General features: G+C 43.2%; 1 protein-coding gene across 2 annotated transcripts in view; it reads right to left on the bottom strand.

Moving 5' to 3' along the window:
- The window catches only part of rasa3 (RAS p21 protein activator 3), a 58,948-nt gene that overhangs the window by 30,998 nt on the left and 1,578 nt on the right, over positions 1 to 26,372 (bottom strand). For both annotated transcript variants that reach the window (XM_083759756.1, XM_083759757.1), the window contains exons 2-4: positions 5,911 to 6,028; positions 4,416 to 4,519; positions 3,051 to 3,145 (exon numbers count right to left, since the gene is read on the bottom strand). In XM_083759756.1, the coding sequence (XP_083615882.1) occupies positions 3,051 to 3,145; positions 4,416 to 4,519; positions 5,911 to 6,028 (317 nt within the window). The remainder of the gene's footprint in view (positions 1 to 3,050; positions 3,146 to 4,415; positions 4,520 to 5,910; positions 6,029 to 26,372) is intronic.

Genomic DNA, 26,372 nt, shown 5'->3' with positions numbered 1-26,372 from the left:
ATGTGTGCAATCATGTGTGTGGGAGTCTGGGAGATCTGCTAAATGCTGCCTTAAAGGACCACTTCATATCACCATCTTCATATAATAGGTCCTCACTAATAATCGTGAAAAAATGGCATGATTTCTTTCTACTCAGTCTGTGTCTCATAGGAGGGCTGTGGGAAGTTCAGAAACCGTTTTCCAGTGACATCATCATTAGGCAGATCTTTTTTTTAAACAAGATTTTTTTTACAAATATGTTTAGATTTTCATTATCGTGAGAACGATGGCTTCCATTTTCGCATTGCAACTTTTCAGGACTAGAAAGCCTGCAGTTTCTATTAGCTTGTATTCCCCATCGATGTCAAAACACGAGGAGTAAAGCGCCTTATGAGCTTGTAGATCAGATATTTTCACAAGTATAAATTAGGCACAACCCTAAACCTGACCTCTAAATGTCTAATCCTAACTCTAAACCAAACCTGAATATGTTCCTAATTTTAAGGCTAAATCTCCCCAAATCATAAAACATGGGAGTCCAAACCATTTTCAAAGGGGACCATATTACAAAATATTAAACCACCTTAGGGCCAACTAAGACAACTGACATAATGTCCCTTCGGACCATAACAAAGTCACATTACATATGCATTGCATTTAAACGAGTTTATTTAACTATGATCATCAATATTTAACATCAATTGGTCTTTTGTCAGGTGTGTGCTGTGAACAAAACACAAATAACTCTGTCTTCTTTCAGCCTTATTCACATTACCTAATGTCCCATACTGTAAAAATACTGTAAAAGTGCCCCATACTGTTGGGCTCATAATATTATGGTTCATAATACAATTCAGGTATGAAGCCGCAGGCCGTATACAACTCGTCCCCGGCCCGCATTTGGGCCACAGCCACATTTGGGACACACCTGCAGGTCACACACACACGCTGTGTCACACACACACACACACACACACACACACACACACACACACACACACACACACATGCGCACACACACACACACACACACACACACACACACACACACACACACACACACACACACACACACACACACACACACACACACACACACACCACAGTCACACACACGCTGTGTCCCATCAACTTGATCACTTGAGGAATCAGAAGTGACAGAAAAGGGCAGTCACAACCATCAGCAGCCAATGAATCAGCATGTAATTATTCCTGACAGAGATGTCAGGAATAATTACATTCTGATTCATAACTAGGTCATCTTCAAGTAATATCCCAAAATCTTGATAAATGAACTTATTGAAGTAATAGTCAAAAGCTACTTTTAAAGTGGCGTAGTTGACCAGACAATCCTTGATATATGAATTAATGCAATTGATTGATTGATATTTTTATTGACAATGTTTTCATGTACAAAAACAAATGCACATAGTTATACATCACTATCAAAAGGATAAATGCAAGAATTTCCATTGCATTTCCATTGCAGTCCCTTAGTTAAAGACATTAGAACTACAGTCTTATAGCAATGCTCAGTGTGTTCCTAAGACATTTGAACTACAGTCTTATAGCAATGCTCAGTGTGTTCCTGAGACATTAGAACTACAGTCTTATAGCAATGCTCAGTGTGTTCCTGAGACATTAGAACTACAGTCTTATAGCAATGCTCAGTGTGTTCCTGAGACATTTTAACTACAGTCTTATAGCAATGCTCAGTGTGTTCCTGAGACATTAGAACTACAGTCTTATAGCAATGCTCAGTGTGTTCCTGAGACATTAGAACTACAGTCTTATAGCAATGCTCAGTGTGTTCCTGAGACATTTTAACTACAGTCTTATAGCAATGCTCAGTGTGTTCCTGAGACATTAGAACTACAGTCTTATAGCAATGCTCAGTGTGTTCCTGAGACATTAGAACTACAGTCTTATAGCAATGCTCAGTGTGTTCCTGAGACATTTTAACTACAGTCTTATAGCAATGCTCAGTGTGTTCCTGAGACATTTGAACTACAGTCTTATAGCAATGCTCAGTGTGTTCCTGAGACATTTTAACTACAGTCTTATAGCAATGCTCAGTGTGTTCCTGAGACATTTGAACTACAGTCTTATAGCAATGCTCAGTGTGTTCCTGAGACATTTGAACTACAGTCTTATAGCAATGCTCAGTGTGTTCCTGAGACATTTGAACTACAGTCTTATAGCAATGCTCAGTGTGTTCCTGAGACATTAGAACTACAGTCTTATAGCAATGCTCAGTGTGTTCCTGAGACATTAGAACTACAGTCTTATAGCAATGCTCAGTGTCTTCCTGTCAGACAGACGGCGGCCATCAAGGTTATTCACTATAATGAACCGTGTCCGAACAATACGACAGTCAATGACTTTGACCCTGCTAGCTGAGTGCATGTTTAGGGTGCACACATTCTGTGTTTGTTTGGCTTCAGTTCAGCTTCACAAACATGCACATCCGCACACATACACAATTACACATACACATACACGCGCGCACACACACACACACACACACACACACACACACACACACACACACACACACACGTACGTGCGTGCGTGCGTGCGTGCGCGCGTGCAGAGTCGACAACAGAGTAATCGTGATTCGACATTGCGATTATCCTACTCGGTTTAGAGAGGAATAAAAGGAGGAGAAGATCAAACGAGGAACTGCATGCAAAAGAGAAACGGAAATAAACACATGAAGATGAACAAGGCGAGTGCAAAACGTGCACGTGTGTGCGTGCGTGCTTGTAATACTATATTGTGAGTGACAAAGGTCCCCACAAGTATAGTAGAATTTGAGAAATACACAATGAGAGGACAAGTGAGTTAAAATTGAATTTTTTATAGCTAGGCTTACAATTAGGAAATGTTGTGCACCACGCACCAGCAAAAAAAAATGCAGATCTCCAAGCTCACACATGTGTTGTGTTGCAGAGCTTTAGGAGCTTGGAGATCGGCCATTTTTCCAGCTGTTTTTGATGGTGTTCAAAGGTTTAGATGTCCTCACATGAACTAGTAACAAGAACGTGTGTGCGTTCTCATTCTGTACTGACCTGAACCTCCGAGTCTGCGCTGACAGGGTGCAGCTGGAACCAGGTGTCTTTCCCATGGTATTTCTGCAGGTCCTCTTTTTTCACTGCAACCTTGCCTACACACACACACACACACGCGATGCTGAGAACATAAACTGGAAGAGTCATCCTCCACGCATAGTTGTGTCATCTGTAACCAGGAAATGACCCTGTCTGTCTGGCATAGAATAACTAGTTATTGTAGGCCTATGGTTTCCCACAAACACCAACACCAACTACCACCCACCTAAAATAACAACCCACCCACACACACACACACACACACACACACACACACACACACACACACACACACACACACACACACACACACACACACACACACTATGGTAGTCAGATTCTAGATCTGCAGGTTCTTGGCCAAGAGATTTAGTGTACAGGAAGAAATGGTCCAACTCCAAGTACAGAGCCATCTCGGGTTCAGTTCACTAAGTTTAGAGTGTTTAAGGTGAATGGTTGTCAGGCTAAATAGGCAGTCCTAACATTCATACTACTTAAAATAGGGAAAATACAGACACAGACGCAGACGTGCAGAAAAGAGTGCCATGCAGTCATGTTTTGCTTGGTTGCTAACCCATTCTGACCTGAGATCAGATTCTAAAAATGTCTGATTGAAAATGACAGTTTTCTGAAAAAGCTATGTTTCTATGTCAGTCGTTCTTCGATCTTTCAAAAATAGCAGACCTACAAGCTCGTAGCGCGCCACTCGGTGGCGCGCTATGAGCTTGTAGATCTGCTATTTTTAAATAGCTAAAGCATAACGTAATAGCTAACACCAAAAGGAGTTCCCGCCTAAAATGGTCTAAACAAACGACCGAAAACACATTCCTCCTCTTGAGTCGCAACTGACTCAGCATGTTGTTGGCATGGCGACGCATCCTCCGAGCCAATCGCTGCCTGTCGGCACGTAAACATCTGGCGCTCATCAACAGCCACGTTGTCCAATCAAAGTGCTGGCACTGACGACGAATACCACCCTTTTGTGCTTTAATTTTAACCCATTAAAAAACTTTCTTCTACATCCTGACAGTTTTCCATTCTGACCTGAGATCAGATTCTAAAAATGTCTTCTATGTCAGTCGCTCTTCGATTTTTCAAAAATAGCAGACCTACAAGCTGCCACAGAGTGGCGCGCTATGAGCTTGTAGATCTGCTATTTTTCAATAGCTAAAGCATAACATAGTGGTAACACCAAAATGGGTTCCCGCCCAGAATGGGTTAACACGCAATCGAGCGAGTTTGGATGCGTTGTGTGAGAGCGGAAAGAGAGGCGAGTTCACGGGAGCTATATGTGGGATCAATGAGATTTGAGGCGTTCTCTCTCACCGATGCTGGAGTCCCTCCTGAAGACATCCCTGTCGAAGATGTAGAAGGAGAGATGTCTGAAGCTACGTGGAATCTCACAGTAGAAATCTTCACCATAGAATGGACTGAAGAAGAGAGGAGAGAAAGTGCAGTAGTTTTATTTTAACCAAACAATGACAATCCTTCTCTTTGGGGCGAAGCCACCATGGACACGCCATCCTTTTTTAACCGCTTTCAACCTGTTTGTCCCTATTCTGGAAATGTTACTTGTTATGGGTTTTCAAGAATTCACAGAAACGTGTTCCATGGCGATGCCACTCTGACCCTGAGCCACTGCCGTCCCGGCATAATATAATTAAGCAATATTACACGAGAGGGTGTGGGTTAACGTGATTATTGCCACGACAGGAACGAGACGAAGTCGAGTTCTGCAAGCATCACTGAAGTGAAACTAGAAACAAACTAGCTAGCCTAGACACCGAGTTTGCTAGCGCTCTGGGAGAACAGAGCAGCTGAATTCTTTGTTTTGATTAGGTGTTGAACGGTGTTGGTTTAACCCACGGCTAGAAGGCTGTTTCAACCAATCAGATTGCTTCCTCGAAACGACCTGTTGTAGAATATAAGACAACTCTCTCTCTCTCTGATGTGAGAGATGATTCTGCTCTCTCAAGGCGAGCAGCAAGTGTAAAACTTTGTATGATGGAAAATATGATTATATAGTAATTCAAATATATGCAAGCACTTGCTTACAGAGTCGTCAGGCATATTATAGGGCCATTAAAAATGTTTAGGCATTAGGGGTTAAGGTGGCACGCCAGATAGGACCATTCTTCTTCAAACCTGATACCTCACACTGTGTCAAATGGAATCTGATACCTCACACTGTGTCAAATGTAATCTGATACCTCACACTGTGTCAAATGCAGTGGTGGAAAGTAACTTTGTACTTAAGTACTGTACTTAAGTACAATTTTGAGGTATTTGTACTTTACTTGAGTATTTTCCAATTTCCAATACATTTACTTCTACTCCACTACATCTCAGAGCCAACATTTTTACTTTTACTCCACCACAATTATTTGAAAACTTTAATTACTAGTTACTTTGGAGATTTTAATTTTGATTAGGAAACATACATTAACCACTTCAACCCTATACATTTCGGCCATTTGAAAACAGCCGATCGCGACGCATTGTGAGCTTGTAGATCGGCTATTTTCAATAGACTTTGTACACATTTTGAATTTGTGAAATGGGACATTCTGCACTATGAGTACTTTAACATTTAGTACTTTAAGTACATTTTGATGCCGATACTTTTGTACTTTTACTCAAGTACATTTTCAATTCCGTACTTTTACTTGTAACGAAGTAGTTCTAAATTGCAGTATTGCTACTTTTACTTAAGTAAAACAATTGAGTACTTTTTTCCCCACCACTGGTCAAATGTAAAATGGCATCATGTGGTCAATAAGGCAATAAGGTGCAGGAGGCTGAGAGAAGAGAGCAGGCCTACCAGAGGGACTTCTCTATGATCTTGGTCCTGAAGACCTCCTCTTGGTCCAAGTTGACAGTACAGTAACAGTCCCTCATCTTGTTAGGCCCCGGGTATGGAGGGATGTTCTTCGCTTCACCTGCAGACAGGTGAATGGAGGGAGAGAGAGAGAGAGAGAGAGATAGAGAACGTGTTTATAAGTTTCAATATGACACAGCTCTGTTTCCACATTTCTTTATTCACTTTTAATTGTATACATTTCTTAGTTTTTGGTTTTGTTTGTTGAAATATATATTCAAAGATTTGCACCTCATTTTCACAACTTTCGCTATGAGCTTGTAGAGATCTGCTATTTTTCAACAGCTAAAGCATGACCTAATTCTTAAAACACCAAAATGGGTTAAATTAGAAATGTCAATCTTACAATAAGAATAATTTCCATGTTTGTAAATTTTACATAAGATACAATTCTGGTGGTATCATAATTCATAACAGCTATTAAATGTTCGGACAGAATACTGCCCTTTGTTCTTTCATGACCTCATCCGGTCCGTCTAGGTTGGCCAGCTGTGTGTCACTTCATGTAAATGAGTATGCAATTTTGACCCAATGAGGAACATGCAAAAGGAAAATGCCAAGTATTATGTCGCTTTAAGAACAGCACTTATCCCGAGGCTGTTCGCCTCCTGAATGCTGACCCTCTTTTCACTCACACTTTACAGCGTGAAGCTGCTTTGTAAAACGATGAACTGTGATGAAATTGCTATTTATTTATTCAACATGAATTGTAACGTTTTGCATTCTTCTTAATTATTGGTCCCCCTCATATGATGTCTGTACTTTTGTATCGTGTTCTACTGTCTGATTATGTGATGTGAATACGTGTCTTTTTGTATGCCTGTTTTAGTGCACTGAAACAAATTCCAATCAACTCTGTTGACATGGCAATAAAGTCTTGAATCTTGAATCTTTGTTCTGATGCTGAAAGTGGCAACATATACAGTAGTATACAGAATATGTAAACTAGTCAGTTGTCAATAATGACAATAAAGAGACATAATGAGCTTTTTATGTCAGGTAAGTTGGTAACACAAACATTTATGAAGGGTTATGTGTAGGCCTATTGTTATTGTCTATGTTTGGTGTCAAGTGGTGCTTATGTACGTGTCATTTATGCTTCTATGCATACCTCTTCAAATTAAGTGTTTCAATATTGACCTATTTGGAATGTTGGAATTGTTTAATATAATATAACATATAATATACAATATTTATGTTCATTTATCCATCTGAGAGTGTATAGAAAATATAAACAAATGGATTTGGTTACATATAGTACACTCTCAGAGCTGAAGGAACAAGCTGAAGTTTATTGTGTAGTAGTGTACAGTAGTTGTGTAAGTGCGTACATTTATTATTTATATTATTATATTTATATTGGACATAAACGGTGTTTCCGCTGATGTAACTGTCCAGGAGCCAAAGAGCCAATAACTCTTTAACATTACATCACCAAATCCTGTGACACAATGACACGTGTAATGAGCTTAGCTCTGCTAGGGAAGCAAATATACCAACATGTTCTCATGTTAGCGCACACACACACACACACACGCACGCATGCACGCACGCACCCACACACACAATCTGGAAATTAGAGATCCAATACTGGCATTGGTATTGGAACAAATCTACTCCAAATAGAATCTGAGAAAGTCAAACTGTTTTCCCTAAAAACATACACGTTCCAAAACTGTCTCACGCTGCGCGCGCGCGTGTGTGTGACTGTGTGTGTGTGACTGTGTGTGTGTGTGTGTGTGTCAGATCTGTGAATGAATGACTCTGCGTGGGACATATCCTGCTGCAGCTTCAATCTGTTCATCAAACGTGTGACAGATAGCACTCCCTTTCACAAGAATGTGGTCCAACCACCACCCACTGTCTCACTCGCACGCACGCACGCACACACACACAAACCACACAAGATAGTGTGTCAGTCCCTGAGGACCAATATAACCTCTGTAAAGCCATCTATCCATGTTTTAGTCAGTACGTGGTGTTTCTCGTAGCCCTGGGACTGACTCACACTCTGTGGAGTCTTTAGTTACGTGTGTTAGCCTGAAGTTGTATAGTATTAGTATAGTCTGCTCCAATAGCACTCCATTATCTAGCTTTGGAATCTGACGCTGTCACTTAGCAGTGGGGTTGGAGCACCAGCAAATCACTCACTGTCTGTGGCTCGGAAACCCAGACGTTTTTATTTCCAGGGAGAAAAAAAAAGTCTGGGTCCAAGTCCACTTCAATTTGGCATAGAGTAGCGCAAACGTCGACCACTCTCTGCTGATTTCTGATCGTCTGCACCTTTGTTAAATTGACGCACACACACCCGTACACACCATAGACTGTAAAAAATATGGACAAAGCGTTCCCCGGGTCTAACATGAACGTAAAATGAAGAAGCCTGTCAGTCCTTGAATTGTAAGTCGCCATCTTTCTAGATCCGTTTGGGCCCAGCTGGCCCATTGGCTGGCCCAGACAACGAGGCGGGACTTCCCCCCTTCTTCTTAGTTGGTTTTTATTTTGACTCGAGTGGGTGGGGAATCCCGATCATAGACTGTAACGGTAGCCACGCCCCTCAGAACATATGACATTAGAAATGAGACTTTAAACTAGTGACTGGAAGCAAAAAGTATTCATGACCATGTTTATTAAGGTAATACAGTCTAGGTGAAGTTGGGCCCAAATACATGGACTTCTATGGGGCTATGGGTTTTTTTGGGCCCAATGACAGCGCCACAACAGGCCATTATATGAACTTTCAGGAAATCCCGATTTCCTTGTGGCTTCACAAAATATCTGTCTGACTGCCCCCCTGGTACACACACACACTCCTCTCTCTCTCTGTCGCTCTAATTAATTAGTCTCATGTCCAGCAGCTGCGCACAGTTTCTCCCGGCGGATCCTGCCGGGAGCTGCCTATGCCATAGAAAGCATAGGCGAGTTCCAGGCTAGGCATGGCCCAGCAGTAACAGAGTAACTTCTGAGTGTGGAAGTGTGGAAGGCTACGTTACGTCACGCTGCCACTCAAGTGATTTCTGGCCAATCACAGCGCATCTTTTCCAGGGACTTATCAGACCCGAACATGCCCGCTCTGTGACGCACTCTCATGCTTCCGCAGGGGGGCGGGGCTTCGCCAGGAATCTGGGGAAAGTTTTGCCCTCCCTTGAGCACATATACGCTGCACAGCGGGAAGGGTGTCTACGTTTATATGTCTATGAGTGGCACCCCTTGTGGTGTTGGTGCCCTTGTTGTGCGTGCAGCCGTGCACCCCTTGTGGTGTTGGTGCCCTTGTTGTGCGTGCAGCCGTGCACCCCTTGTGGTGTTGGTGCCCTTGTTGTGCGTGCAGCCGTGCACCCCTTGTGGTGTTGGTGCCCTTGTTGTGCGTGCAGCCGTGCACCCCTTGTGGTGCAGGAACACAACACCCTCTAGGGCAGGGGTGCCCAAAAGGTAGAAAAAGGTCTTTGTGATCTACCCGTAGATCACAAAGCCCGTGCATGTAGACCACATGACATGGCCCTAAAATATATATTATTTAAATGCTAAATAAATAAAAAAGGCTATTTGCCACTTGAATTAAGGAGACTTGATTGATTGACATCAAAAAGGGCCTCACAGCTCTGACCCACAACATCAAAAAGGGCTTCACAGCTCAGACCCACAACGCAATACTTCAAGTATTGTATCACAAACATCAGTATCAGTTCAAAGTGGTGTTCCTGTATTTCCCATTCCACTTGCGTTAGTGTTATATGCTATTAATCCATTTAGACCTGACATCGAATTTAAAATTTAAAATGTTTTCTAAATCCTGACAGTTTTATGAAAAAAACATGTTTCTATGTCAGTCGTTCTCAAACGTATTCATGTCATGTTCATAAGGGTGCCGCACTATGAACATGACATGAATAAGTTTGTAGATCTGCTATTTTTCAACAGCTAAAGCATAACATAATGCTTAAAACACCAAAAGGCCAACGGCCAAAAAGGTTTGGGCTCCGCAGTTCTGGAGCAATGTTCTCTCTAAGCGCATATTGTTACTGGCAGCTGCACACCACTGTTTACATGTATTAGTTAAATAATGTGCTCTTTGTTAAAGACAGCCCTGTGTGTAATCTCATGACAAATCATCTAATTGATGTTACATTCAGAGATGCAGGTAAAGGCTAAAAGGGGGGATACAATGTGTGGACGGAGAAAAGTTGAAGAACATTTTTTTAAGACATTTGCTTTATATGTACATTTGTAGTTAATTTATTTTAAACAGTCTGTGTGTATATATGTGGAAATATGAGGTAAAACAACACAGGTGGTTACACAACATAAAACACGTAAAATTAATCAAAATTGAACTGCAGATCCTGATTGAACTAAGAACATTCTGACTTTGGGTTGAATTGCTTTATAAGGTAAAACCGCAGATTGACACATGGGGCTGGGGTCAGTGGGGTGTTGTTTGTATATATGGTCCATACAGACAGGATGGAATGGGGCTGGGGTGTTGTCTGTATATATGGTCCATACAGACAGGATGGAATGGGGCTGGGGTGTTGTCTGTACTGTATATATGGTCCATACAGACAGGGTGGAATGGGGCTGGGGTCAGTGGGGTGTTGTCTGTACTGTATATATGGTCCGTACAGACAGGGTGGAATGGGGCTGGGGTCAGTGGGGTGTTGTCTGTACTGTATATATGGTCCATACAGACAGGGTGGAATGGGGCTGGGGTCAGTGGGGTGTTGTCTGTACTGTATATATGGTCCGTACAGACAGGGTGGAATGGGGCTGGGGTGTTGTCTGTACTGTATATATGGTCCATACAGACAGGGTGGAATGGGGCTGGGGTCAGTGGGGTGTTGTCTGTACTGTATATATGGTCCGTACAGACAGGGTGGAATGGGGCTGGGGTCAGTGGGGTGTTGTCTGTACTGTATATATGGTCCATACAGACAGGGTGGAATGGGGCTGGGGTGTTGTCTGTACTGTATATATGGTCCATACAGACAGGGTGGAATGGGGCTGGGGTCAGTGGGGTGTTGTCTGTACTGTATATATGGTCCATACAGACAGGGTGGAATGGGGCTGGGGTCAGTGGGGTGTTGTCTGTACTGTATATATGGTCCGTACAGACAGGGTGGAATGGGGCTGGGGTCAGTGGGGTGTTGTCTGTACTGTATATATGGTCCATAAAGACAGGGTGGAATGGGGCTGGGGTCAGTGGGGTGTTGTTTGTATATATGGTCCATAAAGACAGGGTGGAATGGGGCTGGGGTCAGTGGGGTGTTGTTTGTATATATGGTCCATAAAGACAGGGTGGAATGGGGCTGGGGTCAGTGGGGTGTTGTTTGTATATATGGTCCATACAGACAGGATGGAATGGGGCTGGGGTCAGTGGGGTGTTGTCTGTACTGTATATATGGTCCGTACAGACAGGGTGGAATGGGGCTGGGGTCAGTGGGGTGTTGTCTGTACTGTATATATGGTCCATACAGACAGGGTGGAATGGGGCTGGGGTCAGTGGGGTGTTGTCTGTACTGTATATATGGTCCGTACAGACAGGGTGGAATGGGGCTGGGGTGTTGTCTGTACTGTATATATGGTCGATACAGACAGGGTGGAATGGGGCTGGGGTCAGTGGGGTGTTGTCTGTACTGTATATATGGTCCGTACAGACAGGGTGGAATGGGGCTGGGGTCAGTGGGGTGTTGTCTGTACTGTATATATGGTCCATACAGACAGGGTGGAATGGGGCTGGGGTCAGTAGGGTGTTGTCTGTACTGTATATATGGTCCGTACAGACAGGGTGGAATGGGGCTGGGGTCAGTGGGGTGTTGTCTGTACTGTATATATGGTCCATAAAGACAGGGTGGAATGGGGCTGGGGTCAGTGGGGTGTTGTTTGTATATATGGTCCATAAAGACAGGGTGGAATGGGGCTGGGGTCAGTGGGGTGTTGTTTGTATATATGGTCCATACAGACAGGATGGAATGGGGTTTGTGACATTTTTTGTGATAAATCTGAGACTGCTTGCACCTCCAGTTGACTCATTGACTGTCTATTCAAGGGACTGTGAGTGACTTCCAATGTCGGCAAACACACTCATTCACAACATGATGGCACTTTCATTCAAGTCAAAGGTTATTGAGGCAAAAGGAACATCTTATAGGCACAATATTTAGCACTTGCCTCAACATGCTTTCCTCACACACCATTCGGGCCTGTCTTTATGTACTGTATGTGTGCAGGACACTGACGTCATTGCACAGTCTTTATGTAGCCTACTGTATGTGTGCAGGACACTGACGTCATTGCACAGTCTTTATGTAGCACTAGCCTACTGTATGTGCAGGGCACTGACGTCATTGCACTGTGGGATTAGCAGCAGCAGCGGCACAGGATGCTACAGCCTGTCTCATCTCCTTTCTTTTATGTTCTTCTCTATCCATTCTCTTCCTAGGCCTAGTATAACTTCTCCCTCCAGTCTTCCCTGTCGATCTTCTCATTTCTCCCTTATTCGTCACTGCTCCTGCCTCTAAACAACACAACATAATCTCTTTTTGTGTCCTACACTAATTTCTGACCAGTAGAGATCAGTCCTTTGACTGGATTGCGGCGTCCGTCCTAGTAACCAAAACATTATGGATTACCACAGCTTTCTCAAATGAGTGTGTGAGAGTATCTTGATTCTTTAGCCTGACACCAGGCCAAGAGAATATAGCAGAAGGGCAAAACAAAATGCCACGATTTGTATACAATGCATTAGTGCCCTTAAAAGGTGTAAATCAACACATTCATGCAGAAAAGGAAATAAACCTACTGTCTATTAAAACAAACAATAACATTAGAACAGGAAGTGTCTGGTATCTGTTTCCCTCATGCTCCAGTGTCAGACGGTGTTGTGTTGTGGGTCACTATCACTGTCGTACTTGGACAGCAGACGGACACGTTGTGTATTACTCAGTAGTTTTTAGTTTATTATGCATGACTGCATGCACTAAATAAGGTATAAGACTAAAATAAGACTAAAGGTCCTTCCTGGGCGAAGAAACAAATCATCATCTTCCTGCAATTCAGGACCTGATGTGTGCTGTCCGCTGCCTGCCTGCTTGGACCAGGTCGGTGCATATCGTTGATCCGACGTACTAACAGTCCGTGTCTTAACCGGCCACACATGTGTCTTACTCTTAACTGGCCACGCATGTGTCTTAACCGGCCACGCATGTGTCTTAACCGGCCACGCATGTGTCTTAACTGGCCACGCATGTGTCTTACTCTTAACTGGCCACGCATGTGTCTTAACCGGCCACGCATGTGTCTTAACCGGCCACGCATGTGTCTTAACTGGCCACGCATGTGTCTTAACCGACCACGCATGTGTCTTAACCGACCACGTATGTCAAGCCATGGGTGAGTCTTAACCGGCCACACATGTGTCTTAACCAGCCACGCATGTGTCTTAACCGACCACGTATGTCAGAGCCATGTATGTGTCTTAACCATAGACTGTAAAAAATATGGACAAAGCGTTCCCCGGGTCTAACATGAACGTAAAATGAAGCCTGTAATGATATGCTAATTCCTGATGTAAGTCGCCATCTTTTGGTACCAGCTGGCCATTGGCTGGCTCCGTTTTGTACCAGCTGGTCATTGGCTGCCCAGACAACGAGGCGGGACTTCCCCCCTTCTTCTCCGTTGGTTTTTATTTTGACTCGAGTGGGAGGAGAAGACTCTTGAGTGGGAGGGGAATCCCGATCATAGACTGTAACGGTAGCCACGCCCCTCAGAACATACGCGACTTTATGGTAATTTTTTTAATTAATGGGACCATAATTTTCCAAAAAGAATATTATGACATTAGAAATGAGACTTTAAACTAGTGACTGGAAGAAGAAAGTATTCATGACCATGTTTATTAAGGTAATACAGTCTAGGTGAAGTTGGGCCAAAATACATGGGCCTCTATGGAGCTATGGGGCTTTTTGGGTCCAGTCCAGCGCCACAACAGGCCATTATATGAACTACCGATTTCAAATGAGGCTTCACGAAATATCTGGCTGACTGCCCCCCTGGTCTTAACCGGCCATGTATGTGTCTTAACCGGCCATGTATGTGTCTTAACCGGCTGTGAGTATGTCGGACGATTATTGGTATGCCGGACTAACGTATGCCCCCGACCAGCTCTACCAGCATAGCGAGACACACGGAAATTGTGTGCTCAGATAGATTTCTCCAAAATTACACAGACTTGCTTAGACCTATATGTTATAAACATTACATATAGGTCAGACCTGCTTAGACCTACTGTATATATATGTATATATATGTAATGTATATATATGTATATATGTATATGTTATGCTTGTATGTGCTGGAAAACACTTGAGCATGAATTTATGCATCCCCATCCACAATTGATAAATGCTTGTATTTATCCACCAATGCAAAACTGACACACAGTCACAGAGAATATTGATGGCTTTAAGCCTTCACTATCAGTTTATCTTTCATGAAAGGCTTACTGACTAGTCCACTATAGATTATTACACATAATGGACAGGTCACATATCTGCCAGAGGTTAGAGGTCAGTGCAGCACAAATGTTTTGTGTCCGTCTGCTTAGTTTATTTGGTGAGTATGAATTGGGCTTATGAACTTACACTGAGAAACGCTTCTCATAGGACCAGATATTAACTGTGTTTGTTATTTCCTCCCAAGATAATTAAGCAATATTAATACTCGAGAGGGTGTGTGTTGACGTGATTATTGCCACGACAGGGATGTGGTCAGGAACGAGACAAAGTCGAGTTCCGCAAGCATCACTGAAGTGATCAACCAATCAGATTGCTTCCTCGAACGACCTGTGGTATAATCTTTCATCATCTGCACCTGATGGTCTGTTTGAGGTGCAGAAGAATTGACGACTTTGCACCTCCTTGTTGCACAAGGACGTCACTTTGCTCTTGGGAAAATGTTGGTTTCCAAGGCTTTTTTCTTGACATTGTTAAAATTACCTGCAGTGCAACCTTGCACAGAGCAGTGCACTGCTCTTAAAGGTAATGAAAAGCAAACAAACATTTGGTTGGTGGTGATTTTAATCCAACACGCCCACTGTACTGATACTATATTATTCAGCCTAATTAAGTAGGTTGATGTAGAGCGATAGAGTTATGTTTGTGTATGTGTGCTGTTATCATGATTTATGATTGTAGCGCAGATAAGCTTCTCTGGTGACCTGCAATACATTCTGTGATTAGAGACTCTAATCCGCTCCCCTACCAGTCCATCTCTCTCTCTCCCTTGGTTTCTCCTCTCACCCCACTCTGTGTATCGTCTCTGACAGCACTCCTCTTTTGCCCAGATAATCTTCTGTCATCTTTAGGTATCACTGTCTCCTTTTGGCATTATTCTGTCTCCCTCTTTTTCAAACATTCCTTTCCCGTAAATGGTGCATTTATATAGCGCCTTTATCCAAGGCGCTTTACATAGATTGTGCATTGCATTCACCCATTCACACACACATTCACACACCTTTACATAGATTGTGCATTACATTCACCCATTCACACACACATTCACACACCTTTACATAGATTGTGCATTACATTCACCCATTCACACACACATTCACACACCTTTACATAGATTGTGCATTACATTCACCCATTCACACACACATTCACACACCTTTACATAGATTGTGCATTACATTCACCCATTCACACACCGATGGTGGAGGAAACCATGCAAGGCACCAACCAGCACATCAGGAGCAATTAGGGGTTCAGAGTCTTGCTCAAGGACACTATAACTCTGTGGGAGCCCACAGGGTTCGAACTGGCAACCTTGCGGTTACCATCCGGCCACTCTACCGCTGAGCCACTGCCGCACCGGTTTATCCGGTTTATTTGTTTTTAATTACCGTCTATTCCGGTTGCTCTCTCTCTCTCTCTCCCTCTCTCTCTCTCTACCTCCTGTTCTCTTCTCTCTCTCTCTCTCTCTCTCTCTCTCTCTCTCTCTCTCTCTCTCTCTACCTCCTGTTCTCTCTCTCTCTCTCTCTCTCTCTCTCTACCTCCTGTTCTCTCTCTCTCTCTCTCTCTCTCTCTCCACAGGTTGTGACTCATTGTGTTGAATCTCTTCAAGATTCAAGATAAGCAGACGGAAACACCATCTTCTTCCTTTCATCAAGTAAGAATCATCTCTGTTGTTGTTGTTGTTGCCCTTGGAGAATATTCTGCCCTAGCATTTCATTTCAGTCAAATAAAAACAGATCACAAACACGCAGACGCACACCCATTCACATGTGCTTGTGCGCACTGTGACTTGTGTGTCTGTGTGTGCACAAATAACATGGGGGGGGGGATCAAAAGCATGAAGCCTGCATGATTGGATGTGATCCGATGTTGCACACCAAAATAGAAGATCTACAAGCTCACAACACGAATATGACATGTAGATCTGCTAATTAACCTATAACCACTCTCACCCAACAGCTCCAATAAGAGAAGAATTTAAAATAAATATGAATGAATAGCATACAATCTAAACATACAATCACACTGAAGAAGAAAGAAAAACAGAGATGAAGATCTAAAAATAATAATGCAATAAATGAGGAAGCACCAGCAGAGGAAGAAATGCAATGAATGCAGTTAATGTGTCGTCTTGTTCTGCTTCCTCTTATTTGACTATTTTCATTGTAGCCAACCACACATGCACACTGATACATACAATGGTGTTGAAATCCTATGCACACACAATTATGCACATACACATGCACACAAACGCATGCACACGTGCACACGCACACAGTCACAATTCATAATTCTAACCTTTGTGGAAGCTAACCCACAAGAGAATTAATCAGGTGTACACCCTTTTATTTTGTTACCTGCAGCCAGGTACATACATGCCACCCTGGGCAAGACCTATGCTGAAAAGACTTATCATTTGTTTGGGGAGGAAGTTGCAGGATTTTAGCGGAAGTATCGCCCAAGGAAATGACGTTGATGCTTTACAAATCAGTTTACATTCTCCGCGAATGACACAAGTGTTGTAAAAATATCGTATCTGGGGGATATACATCTGACGGATGTTCCGGACAATACATCCGCCGATAGCTTCTCTGCCTTACGTTGTGACCAGGCTTTACTTTATGCTTCTCTGCCTTACGTTGTGACCAGGCTTTACTTTATGCTTCTCTGCCTTACGTTGTGACCAGGCTTTACTTTATGCTTCTCTGCCTTACGTTGTGACCAGGCTTTACTTTATGCTTCTCTGCCTTACGTTGTGACCAGGCTTTTCTTTATGCTTCTTTGCCTTACGTTGTGACCAGGCTTTTCTTTATGCTTCTCTGTCTTACGTTGTGACCAGGCTTTTCTTTTCGCAGATAAGTAAGCCTGGGACCGAGGCTAGGTACATGCAGGGTATATTCAGGGTACATGTGGGGTATATTCAGGGCACATGCAGGTGTGCAAGGAGACGGTATGGGCTTGGAGCGATATCATGAAAAAGATGGTGGCCATAGAGAGGGGGAGGGGGAGATACAGAAAAGAGGGGAGACAAAGCATGACACAGAGAGAGAGACACACACACGTCACGCACATGCACGCGCATGTGCGCGCACACACAGACACACAGACAGACACACACACACACACACACACACACACACACACACACACACACACAGAGAGAGGGGGTCAGTCAGATAGAAAAGTGGAGAGTGGTTAGCTTTGGAGAAAGCTACAACAGGAAATGAGATGAGGAGAAAGGAATTTCAACTGGATCCAAGATGTAGTTTAAAAGGCAACGAACAACTCGGTTGCCTGTGACTCTGAGCGTGTGTGTGTGTGTGTGTGTGTGTGTGTGTGTGTGTGTGTGTGTGTGTGTGTGTGTGTGTGCGTGCGTGCGTGCGTGAGGACACAGACAGCTTGAGAAATAGTATGAGCAGAATATTATACCTGCTTACTACTTATATGTTGTTCCACCACTCAGTGCAGTGGCTCCCAAACTTTGGTGCGTTCTGCAAGGGGGGGGGGGGGGTCCCCACATTATTTTGGGTGGTCCTCAAATGATTAGCTCAATGTACAACATTGTTTTCTCACTCAACACTACAGTAAACAAACTAACAAACAGTATATGTGTATACAGGGTATATACAGTGCTAAACACTATGTAAGGGATAATGTATGGCTGAGTCATTGTTTATAGATAAATCACAGACAGCCTGAAGGTGATTTATATATAAACAATGACCACTCATTACACTTATTACACGGCTACTTAATACATAAATTAATAAATGGACCCAAAACACAACAAAACGACTCGTATTTCCTCGCTTGCGGTAATGAAAGTATTCCCATAAGTGTCGTGCTGGCCGGCGTCTGCCCGGCTGCAGCACAGTCGGAAAAACAAGAAAGTGAGGTGATCAAATAGAATCCATTTTCGGGTTTTACTGCTTCGTCTATTTCTCACTCAAATATTTTTCTAAACTATTTTTGAGAGCAATGTGTTGTGTGTTTGTGTTTGTGTTTGTGTGTGTGTGTGTGTGTGTGTGTGTGTGTGTGAGTGTGTGTGTGATGTGTGTGTGTGTGTTCATGGCTGTCATATTGGAAACAGCAGTGAATCAGCGGAGCACAGCAGACCAGGCGCTCCGAGGGTTTGATTAGGCATCAGTCTGTTATAGAGCAGAGCGGTCATTATCATTACTAAATGGACTGTCTGTCTGTCTGTCCACTTCCGGGTCACCAGTGAAATGCATGTTGGGACGGACACAGATTAATACTGGGACACACGTTTCCGCGTAACAGACCCACAGTCCACACGGGGAAAACAACTCGGACCCTGATAGTACAGCTACTCTCGTGTCAGTCAACATAACTTCTTCTTTGGGGAAGCATCGCGGCCAACGTGGGGGTTGCGTGGCACAGGCACCTGAAAGCCAGCTCTGACAGTTGGACGGGGGCATGTTAACGTGAACACACTGTCCGCTCCCTCTTCAACCACCGTGCCATAGGCACGTACACGCCCGAGTCAAACTAAATGTAATGCCTACAATTCCCAGAGCTTGTCAGGGAGGGAGGAAGGGGAGGAAGGGGGGGTCCTAAGTTCAATAATTATTATCTTGGGGGGGTCACAGTGTCACACCAAAAAGTTTGGCAAGGGTTGCTGTAAAGTTGCCCGAGTTGTCGAACATGCATTAAGGTATTTCATACAACTTAACTTTTAAAAAAAAAACTATCTTTTTAAACTGCGGAAAGACACACAAAACAACAGAGTTTGTGTTTCTGTGCACAGTATGTGCGTGGCGTGTATGTGACAATTTGTGTGTGTGTCTCAGCTTCCATCCTCATAATCTGACTTAATTAACAACTGGTCTAGTTAATTACCTATTCACAGCAGTAGGTACACCCAGCCAGCCTTGCGAGCCAGCCAGGCCAAAGGATTACCTATCTCAGATAACTCAGTGACCGTGCCTAGACTGTCCACTTGAATGCAGCTGAGTGACCACAAATGATTATTCACACAGCTTAATGAAACCACACTGAAGAGAGCTGAGCTGCTCTCTGTGCTGGAGCATAATATGCACATGCACGACAGTCGACCGTTCAGAACTTCAGAATGAAAAGTGGGGTTTTGCCATTTCAGATTGGCTGCGCTTTGCACCATAGCCCCAGGGGTCTGTGATAAACCAGTCTTCAGTTACTGATCAAACTACGCTCTCACTCTTGCATAGAAGAGAGCTAATGTTCACACAACGACACCTTTGTCTCAGTGGAAAAATATGTAAAACAAACATGCACACACACACACACACACACACACACACACACACATACACACACACACACACACACACACACACAAACATACACACTGGCACGCACACACACATTAACAGACATTTTTTTCAATCTAACATGAAGACACACATTCCCAAAGTACCGTATGACAAAGTCCGTAAATGTCACAAATCAATCAATTCCCCAGATGTCAAAGAGTATAAACATACTCTCACACAGACACATACAGTACAGAATAAACCATGGGCAATGCTTGGTAGATATGCTATCTTATGCTAGAACAGGAAGGGGAAAGTAACTTTGGTGTAAGAGTTTGTCCCTGTGTGGTAAGTTGACATTGCTAAATGTCGCCCCGGGAGAGTACTTGCTGTTGAAACACCTGATAAGATCAGAGTCAGGGTGGACTCGCTGCCGTTCGGCCAGTTCCCGACCGTGTAAATGATTTGTCGGTACACAACAAGAACATAACGTAAATAATTTGGGCGGGAACCCATTTTGGTGTTTTAAACATTATGTTATAATTTAGCTATTGAAAAATAGCAGATCTACAAGCTCAGTGGTGCGCTACGAGCTTGTAGGTCTGCTATTTTTGAAAAATCGTACAAATGTGCCTCAAATTTGGAATATTTTTTACTCAAATCTTTGCTTCTGGAGGGTCCCTGGAACAACATATTTTCAGATGGGGGGGGTCTCGGAGTCCAATTATAGATAATTTTTGGGGTCCTTGACATGAAATATTGAGTGATATAGGCCTAGAAACAGGTATTTCAGAAAACTGTCAGGATTTAGAAGACACTTTTTTTCAGGCCTAAATGGGTTAAATTGCTCCTGACATGTCAAAGATTGTCTATAGCGAATAGTGATGGTGGACAGCCATGTTCCATGTCATCTGTGACGTGCCAGTGCCACGGTCCTTCACCACGTAGAGGTCACCCCAATGAGGAGGAGGGTTCAGGTGGTCTACGTTCACCACAGGGCATCTGAAGGGCACCCGCAGGAGTGACACGGGCATCCAGACAGTACTCCTACTCTTTATTTACCCCCTATTTAGCCTGCATGTCGTCGGCCCTGTTCATTACCGTTCCTCCTAGCCATGGTTCTGTGAAGTTGTGGAGCATGTTAGCCAGTTCCAGGGCTGTACTGTACTGACCCGGATTATTCCACCAGCCTAAAGTTCCTGGGCAGAAACATGGTCTAGGTCTCAACAGTCAACACATGTGTTTACTGCAAACTGCTTCTAAGAAAGCTGCTCATCTGGGGGAAAATAAAGTTGCACATGCATGTCTGCATTCATGCATGAAAACATGTGAGTTCAACGGTAACCCACTCCACCCCAAACACACAGTGAAATATCATAGTTCCATGTGCTTTATTTATGTGCACATTTTTTGTGTGCAACCGGACCCAATAGATGTTTTGCATCGTTCTAAAATTCAGTCATAGCAAAGTGGGATGCCGTCACAGGGCTTGACATTAAGGCCTGTCCGCTTGTCCGGAACAAGTAATAAATCTTGCGCATCAAAGTTTTACTTGTCCGTTGGACAAGTGACTCTTTTCACTCCTATGCCACCAAAATTAAGACAATGTCATTAAGACATGCGAATACCTTGACTCCTTCAAAACCGCTCTCAAAGGGCACCTACGGACGGCTGCAATTCAAAACTGGCCCCCGTAAAATCTGAACCCACCCTTTTTTCCCCTCACTGTATACGTTTCTTTTCCCTTTTTGATGAATTCTTGTTCTGTTCTTTGACTATATAGAAGTGTCTATTTGTACGTCTCTAAATGTTTTGATGAATTGAACAAGGTGGACCCTGTTGTAAACAAGTGTAATGCTTAATTGGGTCGTCCACTCACAGTTAACAGTCTTTGTATTGAGTTGTGTTGGAAATGTACTGTAATTCTGCAAACTGTTAATAAATATTTCAATCAATCAATCAATGGTTTCCCTTTTTCTGCAACACTCCTAGCAGCCAACAATATAGCATTATTGTCTGGCTTTCCAAATAATCACCTTTGGTAATATTGGTAATAGCCCTAGAATGTCTGTGATCTTACATAGATTTCATGTATTCCAAATACACAGCAATAGATCGGTCCTATCCACGCACGGTTAGCAGACTGACCAGGTCAGCATTTAAACTTGTAGCACTGCGTGTGTACTACTGCGTTTGTACCCACCCAGTCATTTATTCCTAAGACTTGGGAGTCAAATATTGTGCTCTAGTTTCATATCCATTTGAAAGTTCTTGCCGAAAACGTGTTTTAAGTAACATATCGCCACTTTTACATGAGGAAAACCTGGACTGAAAATATGAAAACTTCCTTTGGGAACAGTTGATGTTTGGGAAGCACAAACGTTTGGGGCACACAATTGACAGGTGGTATTTGATCACACCACCTATTTTTATGTGGCCCATACATGTTTGCTTCCTAAAGGAAGTTTTGATATGTTCCTGTTCCAGTCCTGCACTCATTCCGGGCCCCTCGCCGGAGAGAATGTCGTCCGTACTTTACTGAATATACGTTTTCTGGCAGAACATTCAAATGAATATGAAACTAGTCCCCAAAACGACTCCAAGCCTTAGGAATGAATTATTGGGTGAGTACACGCGCCGTGATACAAGTTTAAATGCAGACGAGGTCAGTCTGCTATAACCGTGCGTGGATAGAAACGATCTGTGTATTTGGAATACATGAAATGTATATTAGATCACAGACATTCTAGGGCTATTAACTTGTAAACTGAGAATATTCAACAAAAACATGTATTTTCATCAAAACCAACTTACAGTTAATTTAAAATGTATTTGTGTGTGTGCTCGTGCTCCGGACAAGTGACTTTCGTGCCCGGACAAGTGAATGGGAAAAGTACTTGTCTGAAGGGCAAGTGCCTCAAAAAGTTAAAGGACCACTTCACCACTTTTCAACCTATCTTCATATAATAGGTCCTCACTAATAGTAATAATCATGATGATAAAATGGCACGATTGTTTCCTACTCTGTGTTCCTAGTCTGTGTCTCATAGGAGGGCTGTGGGCAGTTTAGAAACCGTCTTCCAGTGACATCATCATTAGGAAGATTTATTTTTAAACATTTTCATTATCGTGAGAACGATGGCTTCCATTTTCGCATTGCAACTTTTCAGGACTAGAAAGCCTGCAGTTTCTATTAGCTTGTATTCCCCAACAATGATGTCACTGGAAGACGGTTTCTGAACTGCCCACAGCCCTCCTATGAGACACAAATAATTGTGCCATTTCTTCATGATTATTAGCGAGGACCTAATAACCTATTATATGAAGATAGGTTGAAAAGTGGTGAAGTGGTCCTTTAATAATGTCAAACCCTGCTCCATATAAACAAGGAGTGTCTAACCTAAAGCAGTCTGTTGTGCCGTTCCAGCCCCCCGTCTAGTGTCTCAGTCTGGACAGGAACCTCTGGAAGGGGCTAATAACAAAACGTCTGTCTCCTGGTTGGCCCCGTCATCCACCTTGGCCTCTTGAATTCAGCCATAAGCTGCTGTTTCTGTTCATTCATGTCGGTGTACAACTTAAACCTGACAACACTATCTTTGCCCCGTTTTAATCTAGTTTATCTTCCATATAGAGCACCGAAGTCCTGACGTAACTCGCTCATCCCTTCGATTCGCCTGGTTCGCGGAAGTAATTTCTCTATGGAGAATAACGCTTTAAATCGTTTCATATAAGCGTTGTGGTCCAAAAATAAACAAGCTGTCTCTGCGTTATTGTCAGGGAGGTGTCTCTGTATCGTTTGCAACAGTCAGTCACTCATATGATACGGTCTGTTTCTAGCGAAAATGTAACTAATTCAGCAGCAGTAACATTAGCGTTTTCTCTATCAGTTGATTCTTCATATCAATATGAGTGAAACGGCCGGGGTGACGGCCGGGGTCATATAAGAACACAGTTCTTATATGGGGATTATAATGCAAATAAAAAGTACATGAACCTGTGGATTTGCGCCCTCTACCGATATTGACGTCAGACTTCGGTGCTCTATAGGCCTCAGCAGTACAGAATGACAGGTGTACAGAAGTGTAGAGAATGCCTCTCAAAAAGAGCTATAGCACTCTAAACATCAAATGCAATGTAATAAACGACAGTGAAGAGAGTTTCTCTGTGTGTAAACTTAATTTTCCTTTATTGTGGTCTTTTGGTGGTTAGACACCTGAGCCTGAGCCCTGTTGGAAGTGAAAAAATGGAACCAAATGGACCCTTGCTGGTTAATTTTGTGCCATTTGTACACTTTCAGAGTAACACTTTTATTGTTATTATTAACCAGTAAGACTCCCTGAGGGCGAGAAGTGTTTGAAGTCAGATGTATACAGTAGTTGCTGAACAGCTCCATATATGCAGAAGATCTAGGTGATGATCCAGTCTTCTCCATGTATGGTTATCCAGGGTTAGATGAGGTCAGAGTCATGATCTTCATATATGGAGATGGCCAGATATGGTGGCGTGACGTGTCACGAGGCATGATATCACGAGGCGTGACCATATATGGAGAAATTATGTCACTATACGTGACCATATATGGAGGTGTGATGTCACGAGGCGTGACCATATGGAGGTGTGACTAAAACACGGAGATGCAGGTTTTCATAGTAAATGCGACCTACACAATGCAACCTTCGCAATTATGTATTTAATAATTAATCTGATAATGAAAACACATACATTATGTATTTACATATTACATTTTTGATAATCCATATACAGTACAACCGCTATTCTGACTCAATTGTAGATCAAACCATGAGTTTCCAGCAGCGATGTCCGGACTGAGGATTTCCACTATCCCCAAGCACTGACAGAGGTATTGAATCACTGACACACTAACCACAGCCTGTGTGACTGTCCCCAAGCACTGACAGAGGTATTGAATCACTGACACACTAAACTAACCACAGCCTGTGTGACTGTCCCCAAGCACTGACAGAGATATTGAATCACTGACACACTAAACTAACCACAGCCTGTGTGACTGTCCCCAAGCACTGACAGAGGTATTGAATCACTGACACACTAACCACAGCCTGTGTGACTGTCCCCAAGCACTGACAGAGGTATTGAATCACTGACACACTAACCACAGCCTGTGTGACTGTCCCCAAGCACTGACAGAGGTATTGAATCACTGACACACTAAACTAACCACAGCCTGTGTGACTGTCCCCAAGCACTGACATGAATCACTGACACACTAAACTAACCACAGCCTGTGTGACTGTCCCCAAGCACTGACAGAGGTATTGAATCACTGACACACTAACCACAGCCTGTGTGACACAATAACCGCCCACTCCAGCCCCCCCCCCCCCCCCCCCCCCCCTCCTCCCCCCCAGGCCCCCACTGTCTATCTATTTAGCTTTCTCTCCTTTTGGTCCATCTGGTTTGTATTAGCTAGCTTGTTGCCATGCAGGAAAAAACACAACTCTTTTGTAGTCTCTTCCAGCCAATCAGGAAGTGAATTGGGGGTAGTTTCCTGTTTCCTGTGTTCTCTGGACAGTGCCAGGCCCAGTAGCCCTGTTGGGTTTCCGTAGTACACGTGTTCCTCCAGGAAACCGGCAGGAGCCATCATCAGACTGAACACAACAATAAGAAAGTCTCTCTCCCTTAATAACCCACCCTCCCACAGTCTCCTCCTCATACAAATATGTAGCTGTGATTTTGGAGTCGGCCTCTGTCACATGCCACAGGAGTGAAAAGACCACCTCCGGTTCTGACTTTGACGCAAACAGTGTGATGCAAGGGTAAGGGTTACATAGGGACTGCTATGGGACTAGAGAGAGCAATGGGGATCAGATGGACAGGGAATTTGGCTTGTCTTATCATTGCTAGCTGCTGCTGCTGCTAGGTAACTGTATGGAAAGAAATGACTAATTCAGCACTAAGAAGCATAATAGAACACCAACAACACAAAACATGTAATCAACCTTAGTCTCGAAGGTGATGATATTTTCACGTTTTATTAAATTTATTTAATTAGCTGTTAATTATATTGACACAGATAGATAGAGACAAAAAGGAAAAAGGTGTGTGTGTGTGTTAGTGGTGGGTTCAATTAATCGATATGACAATATATTGATATATACTCCACGACGATAGAATCGATACAGAGGCTGCTATATCGATTTTGTGGTGCGATGCAGTTTTGACACATGGTGTAGGTGCAATGCACAATAAAGCCACAAAGTGGATTTTATTTTAATTTAAAGATCTCTGTGGGCCTATATTGCTACAGAATAATAAAGAAGAGCTCTTGTGAATACATGCATGGTCATTATTTGGAATCAACATATATTGATATCACATTTTGGATCTATTGTGAGGTTGCAATAGCCACCACTACTGTGTGTGCGTGTGTGTGTGTGTGTGTGTGTGTGTGTGTGTGTGTGTGTGTGTGTGTGTGTGTGTGTGTGTGTGTGTGTGTGTGTGTGTGTGTGCACGTGTGTGTGTGTGTGTGTGTGTGTGTGTGTGGGGGGGGGGGGGGTAGATGCCAATGTCAGTGGTAAACGCCAATCCCAGGTTACTGATGCTTTGACTGATATTTAGATTTTACCACCATTTTACACACACACACACACACACACACACA

The sequence above is a fragment of the Protomyctophum parallelum genome, assembly GCF_964188405.1.
Source record: "Protomyctophum parallelum genome assembly, chromosome: 2".
Classification (NCBI taxonomy): domain Eukaryota; kingdom Metazoa; phylum Chordata; class Actinopteri; order Myctophiformes; family Myctophidae; genus Protomyctophum; species Protomyctophum parallelum.
The sequence above is the reverse complement of the archived record's forward strand: the minus strand, read 5'-3'. Positions and strand labels throughout refer to the sequence as shown.